The sequence below is a fragment of the Neocloeon triangulifer genome, unplaced genomic scaffold (genome assembly GCF_031216515.1).
Source record: "Neocloeon triangulifer isolate White Clay Creek 2 clone unplaced genomic scaffold, ASM3121651v1 ptg000009l, whole genome shotgun sequence".
NCBI lineage: Eukaryota > Metazoa > Arthropoda > Insecta > Ephemeroptera > Baetidae > Neocloeon > Neocloeon triangulifer.
This window is the reverse complement of record NW_026775551.1, coordinates 1,561,492-1,572,246: the sequence shown is the minus strand read 5'-3', so window position 1 is coordinate 1,572,246 and position 10,755 is coordinate 1,561,492. Positions and strand designations below refer to the sequence as shown.

Sequence of the window (10,755 nt, the reverse complement as noted above, 5' to 3'; positions counted from 1 at the left end):
TCTCTCGTTAAACAAATACTCACGCTATTGGTTTTAGATTTTTTTGCACATCTCCAAATTTCTCATATTAATTCGACGAAGCGCAGATGTTCGACGAAGTCAAGAGTGCAATTCAAACAAGTGAATATCTGGCAAATTTAAATATATGTATATGATTGGTGATTATTGCGCAAAACAGATTTCATTTATTCCCGATGCGATTAAAGAAGTAAAAAAATTTTAATAGAGATTATTTCAAAATGTTTTGATATGAATAAGAAATTAATTAAATACACACACAAAAATGAGAAAAATGGCTAGAGAACAAATATTTTGTTTTAATTATATTTTTTCATGTAATCAGTTTTATTTAATAACTTTAATCATGTTTCATCAAAACTTTTTGGAAAGATTTGTAATTGCTGATCACAATTCATATCTGTTTTTTTTTTATAAGTTCCACTTTACAATTTTTTACCTGACAAAAATTTCAGAATATTCGAAAGCGAAACATCCATTTCACCTTCTGGGTACGGTTTTTACATTGTCAAAGCCACTTTTGGATTGAATTTTTTTTCCATCAGATTGCCCTGAGAATAAAAAAAATTTATCAAGGGTGCACAATCAGCAGACCTTTCAGCAAAAGCCATCGATTCTGCTTACTCGGTATTTACTTTTGGCGCAACCAGCGTGTCGCAATTTCTTCCCTTTATTCCTTGTCAATATGGTCCAAATGAATGAAAGTGGGTATTGCTCGCCGCACGCAATTTTCGCAATTTTCCTTTCAGAGAGGTCATCGTATTTAATAGGCTTGAAAATACTTTTTCCACTGGTAATAACCAAGAGCCAGTAACCTTCATCGTGCGCGTTACTTCTTAAAAACGTTTGGGAGTTTATTTTATGCGCGGTAAGTTTTTGCTCGGCTTTTTTCAATTGTTTACTGATTTATAATCTTATTATCTTGACAGATACTTAAAAAAAGTATTTATATTATATCTTTTCAAATGATTTAAATTTTCATTTATTTCATAAATTGAAAAAATTGTTTCAAATGATTTGTTAAATTTATTATTTTTACATTACACACAATTTTTTTCCTACAAAAGCGTGATTAAAAAATCTATTCCAGCCCTCCCAGGCACTGATTTTAGTGGGAATGAAGAAAATGGAACGGATTTCCACCACGTGAAAAATTAATGTCTCCGGCGGGCGACATTCAGATGGCAAAAAAAGGAATTTTGGTAGGAAAGGACGCTGTCTGGACGGTTTCCGCGATGTCAATTAGTCCTATTCATTACATGTGAGAGCAGACAGAGGGCTTTGGCGAAAGGGGGTGTGAACTGCTCTGTATTTATGCAAATGAAATCGTAATTTGCTCGCGGAAAAAGGAGAGGCAAATAAACGTCAATTTTTTATGGCACACGTGAAATTTTTCTCTCTGTCGCAATTTTATATAATTTCATTTTACAATAATAAAAGTTAAATCATTTTAATATCCAAATTGAGTAATTAGAAAATTTTGATATTTAATAAAAGTAAATCTTTTCCAAATAAAAAAATTAGTAAAACCTTGAGAAATATTTTAAAGCCTATTGAAAAAATGACACCAAAAAATGGCAGCTTGCGGTCTGCTGATATTTTAAAATAATTGATGAAAAAATTAGAATTATTTTCATTTGTTTGCGAAATCCATCTTGATTGTTAATTATCAAATTAGATTTGAAGTTATCAAATGAAAAACCTGGAACCCTCCAGGAAACATGGTTAAAATTTGTGCAAGTTTAAACCAGTTTAAACTTAATCCCGTAAGCTAAAGTACTATAATTGAGTGTCATACTTAATTATTTTGCAGACTCAATGTAAACAAACGATCAAATTAATCTACAAGTAGTGCTTCTGATTGTGCGTGAATTTGATCAAACTCGAGAAATTCGGTTGAATCTCTTGAGTAGGATCAAAGGCTCTCTGCCGACGGTTGATTTCAGATGGGAAACAGTATGTTCGCTTATTGTTATTTAGGCGAGAGAGGAATGATGAGAAGTGCGTTTTGTGCTCTCTGCTGAAGCAAGCGTTGATATCCGAGAGTGGCTGCGGTGCACACAAAAGCGTCCCTCTGCCTGGCTCTTTTCGCTCCACGGAACCGGAGCGATCCGCACAAAAGACGAGGATCTCTTTTCCGAAAAACAGATTACTTTTTGCATGTACACAACATTTGGAAATGAATTTTCAAGAAATGGTGGACTTTTTGCACCATGAATAAAATATGAGGCTGTTTATTGCAGGGGTGAAAAAAGTGTGTATCAGAAAAAGTTCATCGAAGAGCTCGGTAAACATCGTTACACGCAAATAAATGCAAAACATCGGCCAGAATCGAGGAGTTTTGCGTGGGTAGAATGTAAGGTGTAGTCGCGAGATAAGGGCGAGTTTTTTTACGCCGTAACTTTTAACCTTTGTCACATTTTTTTCTGCGAGCGAAGGAAATTCGCTGGCAGAGGCGTCTATCAAGTTTGTCTGCTGTTGAGAAATAAAGTGTGAATTTTTTTTCTCCAGACTTAGGCAAAAAATTCTGGCTTTCCAATTTGATTGGCAATATTAAATTTCCTGTATTGCAGCATTTTTTTTTTTGTCCACGGAAACTTATCCTTTTGTGATCTTTTGTCGCTCATTGTGTCCTCACCCAACTCTTCCCATTATACTAATTAAATGTCTCTGCAAAGTGTGCAACTTGATAAAATTATCTTTACGGCGTCGCAGTAAACAAATTAGATTGCAAGACGTGAATGATTAATTACAACGTTGAAGCTCCTTCATCCTGCTTTCAAAAAACAAACGCGCTACATTTCCAGTCAAGTGTAAAGATATTTTCAGGCTGGTTCAATCCAAGGGAAAAACAATTAACCAGGCCTACATTATTACAAAAAGACATCTTCCATTTATTTTTCAATTCATTTTCTGTCCTTCGTCTTACTTGATATGAATAGTATTTTTTCTTGCTCTAAAATAAAAAAATTTTATTATTTTGTTCTTTGCAATTAAAATGCTTAAAATTTGGTTGAAATATTTTTGTTATTTTTTTTGCCATATTTCTGCGGAAACATGAGAAGTGGTTTAAAATGTGAAATGTTATTGGATTTTTTCTTTCTTTTCTGAAGTGCCCATGAAATGAGATTTCCGCTAACTTCGAGCCCACGCAATAAAGAGCAATTTTCACCGTTTGAGTTTTCATAATAATTTCTGCTAGTAATTAAATAAAATCTATTCATTTTACTGAGAATAATGAATGGAAAATTTCAATCAATTAATGTACACAATGAACTTCATAATTTAAATGTGAAATAATTAATGCAAATTATGAAATAAATATATTTTTTTAAAAAAATTAATGAAATAAAAATGCTTCAATATCAAAGTTGATAGTAAAGACCACAATATTTTTTAGTAGTAAAAACTTATAACACTACTTAAGTGTTGAGCTTTTTGTCACCTGCTTCACATCGCTCTGCTTGAATGTTCATCACGGTTAAACCTAAAATAGCAAGCCCGACCGCGCCTTCACTGACAGACAGGTTGCATACGGTAGCGTTGGATCAGCGTTGATGTTGACTTATATTGACATGTTTTCACAAAGCTTTGATGCGACGTCGACATTCCCCTTACCGCCACTCTGCTTACGGACGAGGATTTTCCTCAATATTTTAAAAGCAACAAAATCTCCTCTCAATTTCAATTCAATTCAATTCAATTTTATTGTTGTTCTGTTAGACAAGAATATTAACAGTAGTCTTTAGAACATGTCAGGTCTAAAATTAAAATTTAGAGAAAAAAACCCGTTGCTTAGGGCAAAGGGAAAAAACTATAAGATTAGCGCGAGAAATTTCACTTGTCAAAACTGCACAGTAAGTATTCGTGTATGTCATAGAAGTTGTGAAACAAGTGCTAAGTGAACACAACTTCTATGACATACACGAATACTTACTGTGCAGTTTTGACAAGTGAAATTTCTCGCGCTAATCTTATAGTTTTTTCCCTTTGCCCTAAGCAACGGGTTTTTTTCTCTAAATTTTAATTTTAGACCTGACATGTTCTAAAGACTACTGTTAATATTCTTGTCTAACAGAACAACAATAAAATTGAATTGAATTGAATTGAAATTGAGAGGAGATTTTGTTGCTTTTAAAATATTGAGGAAAATCCGTTTTCACGAAGCTTTGATAGAGGAGATTTTGTTGCTTTTAAAATATTGAGGAAAATCCTCGTCCGTAAGCAGAGTGGCGGTAAGGGGAATGTCGACGTCGCATTTCCCGCGACACTTGACGCACCACAGAAGATTATCAACCGCTTTTTTTAAGCTTAATGAACAAAATTATTAAATATGTATATTGAAAATTCCACGTGATTTCAACAAAAATTAATGGGAAAACTTTGAAAAAATTGAATTTAAAAAAAAAAAACATAAGGAACACATTTTTGTATTTTCCTTCGTCTTGAAAAACGTGGAATTATTTCAAAACTTAAATAACCTGTTATTACCAGCGATAAAATCATATTCAGGTGATTTGTTATGAAGATGATTTATTTAATTAAAAATCCATACCTTTTAACATCCTTCCTTCATCCTCCATTTTAACTTGAAAAAACTTTTTAATATCCCCTGCTTAGCAAGAAACTTTTGTTAATTTTCTCCCTTTTTGATCCCTAATATTTTACGCTCTTTAATTTCATAATAACGAGATATTAAAAAAAAAAAATGACGAGAACAAGAGAGTGTTTGACACGTTATAGCAAGGTGACGCTTATTTTAAATCAAATTAAACGCGACCAACGCTGCCTTTGATGAATGACGTTGGGACGCTGCTGGCAACACCTGCGCCGAAATTAATGAGAAAAAAATTAATTTCCCACGCGGAGTTAAGTGGAAACGTCGAAGTGCGCAAAAAAATATCTGCAAAATTCTTTTTTTTTTTATTCCATTCATAATTATTTTTTTATGTTCTTTAACATTCGTGGATATACTTTTAAATTTTTTTTAAATTCTTCCTAATTTTAACTGGTCTTAGCTTTAATTTTCGTTTAGATCCGCGACGAATTGAAATCTTAATTGATCGGTTTCACAGAATCGAACCCCCTGGTCTCCTAAAAAAAGAAGAGACACCCATGGCATTTTCGTCTTTAATTTCGCTTGGCGCGTCAAGCCATGCAGACCGCGAAAGACAAGGGCGATAAATTCCACTGCAGGAAAGCGTTGGACGCTTTTCCGCTTTCGCTTCGCCAACTCTCGTTTGAAATTAACCCGACATCCCCCGGCTTTCCCAATAAAGACGGCGATTATTGCAACTTAGGACTTCAGCGACTTTGCTGAAAATGCGGAGAAGCGAAAGCAATTTCAGCGCCTTTGTGTCTTCACATTATTTATCTTTCCTCTTGCCTAATCAAGTATTTTAGTCCGTTCTTGTTAATATTGTTGTTTATTCGTCCAAATTGTTACATCACATTGTTTACATTCAATTGTTGAAAATAATTTATTGGAAAAGAACAAAGCGGTACCACCAATAGTAAGAATTTTGCTAAAAAAAAAAAACTTGTTCCCTGCTTGTTCCCATTAAAAAAGTAAAATGCAGAAAAAAATTGAAAAACAAAAAACTGGAAACTTATTTTCACTAAAATTACATTTAAATATTGCCAAATATTCAAAAATTTCCGAAGGTAATTTAATTTACTTCCTAGTAAAATAAATGCGCATATGGATCGATTTTATTTACTGTGAAAATTTTTAAAAAGTTTTTCTTATCAATTCGCGATTACATTTAAATAAAAAGATGCCTATAAAAAAAGCATCATAATTATGCAATTTCAATAATATCAATTATCAATTGTTGAAATGTCAGTGTTTAAAAATTTAATAAAGAAAATAAAATGTTAAATTTCACTTTTTCCATTTTGCGTAATTCATTATTTGAAAAAAAAAAATGCACGATGTGCTGCAAATATTTATCACAATTTGCAGTCAAAAATGAAAACATAATAAAATCGACTATTATGCTGTTTAGAAAGGACTGAGAACGTAAAGAGTGGTTAAGAGGAAAAGTTCCCGAGAGATGGTGTTCGGAGGTGCGCACCAAACAACCACTTGTCGCTGTGTTCCAGGACGGAGAACCACTTGCGGACAAGCCAGGAACTATTTTTTGGACTTGATAACTTCTTCAAACAATACTTTTTCTACATTTAAAATTATCACCATCAAACTCACGTAAATTTTTGCTTTCGTTAGAAAGTTAAATTTTAGGAACATGAATTGAAGATTGAAAAAGTTTCACGTTTTTCAAAAAATCAATCAAGTTGAGAAGAAAGAAAATTTTAAAAGACGTACAAAAGTTAATTAAATTTAGTGATGTCGTTTCCTTGAAATTTCGTTTATTCGCTGTGCAATTTTGATCGATGCCGCGGCCCGGGTGGGAAATCTTTACTTGGCCAAAATGCTCGTCGCACATGTTTGTTTGCCTTTGCGGCCCTTGGAGGACGTGCTAATCAAGGACGTAATTAAGGCGGAAGAGATGTCGCTCATCAGCGTCGTGTTCCAGGCAAGCGGAAAAGGCTTAAGTGCTGCGTTGGCAGAAGGAACAAATCCAACGCCTCAATGCGCGTTACGATTTGTCGGCTTGCCAGGGATTGAATATGTTTGTGGCTTAAAAGACATGAAATATATAAATGATAATTCGATTAATTATAAGAGTGATTATAATATTACTCAGAGTTGGCAGAACAAAATTAAAACGAATTTGTGAGCTGAGAAATCTTCAGTTTTCTAAATCTTGTTAAGTTTTAATTGTATTTTTTAATTTCCCCAGTTGCTTTTATCCACTTTTTATATAACCATCGCTAAATAAAAATTGGAAAAAATATTGATAAATGGTCCTTCTGGTAAATTACAATTAGGCTGTCATAGCCAACGGCATAAAAATCTTTTGAACTGTTTGGAACGTAAATAAAATTAGCTATTAAGGAAAGTAAAAAAATAATATATTAAAATTTTGAAACAATATAATCAATAAGAAGAGTAATAATAATTTCAATGAAATGGGTTTTTTTAAAAGAGATTGTTTTGCTGATAAAATTTATTAAAATCATGTATTTTTTGTTTTGCAATATGACAAAAATAAGCAAAATATCAGCATTGCCTTAACCTATGTGTTGAATTACGCAAGAGCGTCAGGAGTTCGTTGGTATTGACAGAAAGCTTCGAAATTGGAACAAACTTACGCAGAGGCAAATCATGCTGGTATTATTTTGGGAGCGGGAAGCGATAAACGCGTTTTAATTACAACGCACGCAGCTTATTTCTGGATGTTGCAATTCAAAACAATGATGCTCTCCTGGCTCTTAAGTGTTTTTATTAGTTTTTTCAACATTTTAATTGATTTTTTTATTATTAAGATTTTTTTTATTAATTGAAGGTGGTTTTAACTGTTTTTTAAACGAAAATTTCTCCAATGAGTCTAGCAAACAACTTGATCAGGTTAATTTGAATTTGCGTTTTCCGTTGATTGGACAAACTATCTGTCACAAGAGGTCAGCCAAGGGCCAATTAATGCTAACGAATGTCGCATACATGTATGTTTTTCTCACGAGCAGCCTTTCACGATAATTGCAATTATTTCACGGTGCATTAGTACCGAAGCTTTGAGCACGTAACGCGATCCATCATTGTGACAAAATTAGTGGCAACAGCCAAAGGCCAGGTGCAGCAAAACAAATGCAAATAATGGTCAGAGAGATGCGCTTTCAACATTAATGGCCATTTTCATTCTGCTTTGCTATTAACTCGCTGCTGATGGAGTTTCACACTGCAAATGACAAACTTTCAAGCTTTGAATTGTTAATGTGAATTTATTTTAATGAAAAGCATAAAGATTTATAGCATAATTTAAGTTTTGCACAGAAATTTTGAATTTTGGAACATTTCTCTTGTCATTTTTAAATTTTCGATTGTCTTTCATTTTGCGGCAGCACATTCTATCGGAAATTCCAATTTCATTTAAGTCGACTGTGGAATGTTGGGAGGTAGTTTAAAGCTTCGGGGTTAAGGGGGATGCAAAAGTTTCAGATCTCTAGTTCAATCCATTTTCATCTACATCCGCGGTTATGTTGAATTTATTTATTATTTATTTCTTTTATTCATTTTATAGGAATTATTTGAAAGTTTTCATTTTAATTTAATTCTCTTTGAATTCTGCAATTAATGTTTATCCAGGGCGGCGTTAGCAAATTTATTTGCACTGTTTGCTGTTTCGTTTGCGAACAAACAGAACTGAACGGATATGAAATGCGTTGCAATATCGCTCATCTGGTTAAGTGTATATTTGCAAAGTAAATTAATCAGCGGAATGCCCGCGATCTATTCAGATAAAATAATACCATCGTTTGGATGGATGGCAACTCATTAATCTTCTGCGGTGCGTAAAAATGAGTCAACAATTACCAATAATATTATGCGTTAGGCGCGCGGGCTTTATCGTTGTTTGTATTGCCATGCTCGCGTTTAATCAATTATCGCGGCCACAACTTTTACAACCTCTGCTATGCTCCGATGAGAATGGTTAAATGGAATGGGGGACGCAGCGGCAACATGGCAATACAAATTAATGAATTGTACAGTTTGAATTATTGTGAACAAATTGAATTATTTTTTATTGTTTGGTGATTTGAACTTAAAATCGGCTTTCCTCGATGGGTTTTGTGAGTTGTTTAAGACAAAACAATTTCCTGCTCTGCATGTTCTGAGTAAAACTGTAACTTTGAATAATTATTCAAAAAAAAAAAGTGCTGATTTGAAGTTTGAAAGCAAAAGATTGATTTTTAAACTATTGAAATGATTTCACAGCTCATGAATTATGGCCCGCAGCCGAAAAATGTAGAGCAGGAGCAGGATATTGTTTTTTCTTGAACAATAAACAACTCGCAAAACTGGCAAAACCCGTTGAGGAAAAGCCGACTTTAAATTAAAAAATCACTATGAATCAACGAAATTCCACTACAAATTTTTTTTATAGTTCATTTTCATACGTCCAAAATAAAAATCTAATTAAATGACTTAGCCTTATGCGATAAAATTCTTCATAATAATTATAATTTCCTAACAATCTTTTTATTACATTCACATTTTTCTGCCACTCATTCACTGGCCTTGCAAATTACAATAAACTCAATTCAAAGACAACAGTTGCATTAAAGTCATAATAATGCTCACAATCAGCTTGGGTTTATTTCCGTCATAAAAGACCATTTCATTTCCTTCCGTTCTAATTCTGTGAGATTTTTAAAAACAAGCCACTGTAAATTAATTAAGGGTTGTTTAAAATTAATCTGTAAGAATGCCTGCATTTTTGCCATAATTCTACATAAAAAAGGTCTTTATATATTATGGAATAATATCATTAATATGAGAATTAAATATTCAGTCCGGGTCTTTCAATAACAGGGAATGATTTGTTATTGGAAATGAAGAAATCAGGCTTTTCTTCGTTGCAAAATTGTTTTTATTTCAAAACAAATAGCTTTACCAGTTTTTGTCACGGTCTCCGATCTTATTTTATTGAGCAAGAAAAACACATAAAAATCAGGAAAGCCTTATTGTAACAATTTTTTTCCACGATCACTGCACGATCATCTCCTCGAGTGTCAATTTCTTCAAACATTTATAATATTATTATTATTCCAAGTTAAAATTCAGAATCTTTCAATAAAAAAAAAATCGCCATGGTTGTCAAATTTTGATTCTGACCGCGCATAAATAAAATTTTGATTTGAAATATGCAATAAATTTTTGTACAGTTTTTAATCTTGATAAAAAATGGAGTGAGAGTGTCTGGCTCTCAGATTCACAAAATGAGTTGCGTGATTAACTCTATTATTTTCTTGATTAAAAAAAAAATCAGGCACTTTTTATTAGAATTTTAAAACAAAAAATAAAATAAAATTCATAACACGATGGTTAATTTTTTATTTATTCGCGATTTTCCCACGTGCATAAATAAATATTATGAGAGCTGTTCGGCTGCAAAGTAGCAAAAATCTCGGGCGCGCTGGTGCCTGGGCGCCTTTTTCTCACTGAAGTGGATGCAAATGCGCGCGTCTCGGCTCAGGAGCACCGTGGCCGGCGCGTTTGAAGCTTCGAAGCCAGTGTGTTCTGGGATGTGGCGAGCGACGCAGGTGGCGCAGCGGCGGCGCACGATGCTGCTGTTGCCGTTGCTGTTGGCGGCGCACGCGGTGCTCGCCGACGACGACGACAAGCCGATGAAAAAGTACAACGTCGCCGTACTGATGGCCTCGCGCCTTGACTCGCCCTTCGACCTCGAAAGGTGCGGACCGGCCATCGACCTCGCACTCAAAGAGGTCAATGAAAAGTACCTCAAGATGCACGGCGTCCAGCTTGAGAAGGTGCAGAGGAGGTGAGATAATTTTATTCAAAATTAAATTTTAGCTTTTGCAATTTATTAATGAATCTGAAAGTGATCTTGAAATTTGTTAAAAATTTATTGAAAGATGAATAATAATATATAATATTTATGATGAGCACCACAAGTCGCATAATTAAATTACACTTAATATTTCAACTTCTTTAATTTTATGTAATTATATTTATTATATTAAAGATAATCTTCTATAACCTGTAAATATCAGCCTCTACAGTAAAAATGTAATGAGTCAAACTCGGAAGACTCACAGAAAAACAGGATCAAACTTTAACTTTTCACTTGTTTAATACTGATTGTGTCACTG

The 10,755-nt window shown here is 33.6% G+C and overlaps 1 protein-coding gene across 6 annotated transcripts in view; it reads left to right on the top strand.

Moving 5' to 3' along the window:
- LOC132195103 (atrial natriuretic peptide receptor 1) overlaps positions 1-10,755 on the top strand; it is a 145,608-nt gene that overhangs the window by 96,027 nt on the left and 38,826 nt on the right. For 2 of the 6 annotated variants that reach the window (XM_059616853.1, XM_059616851.1), the window contains exon 1: positions 10,169-10,424. The exons of the other annotated variants lie outside the window; for them this stretch is intronic. In XM_059616853.1, the coding sequence (XP_059472836.1) occupies positions 10,207-10,424 (218 nt within the window). In that variant the 5' untranslated portion in view covers positions 10,169-10,206. Of the gene's footprint in view, positions 1-10,168; positions 10,425-10,755 lie in introns of those variants that run through there. 6 annotated transcript variants of the gene reach the window in all.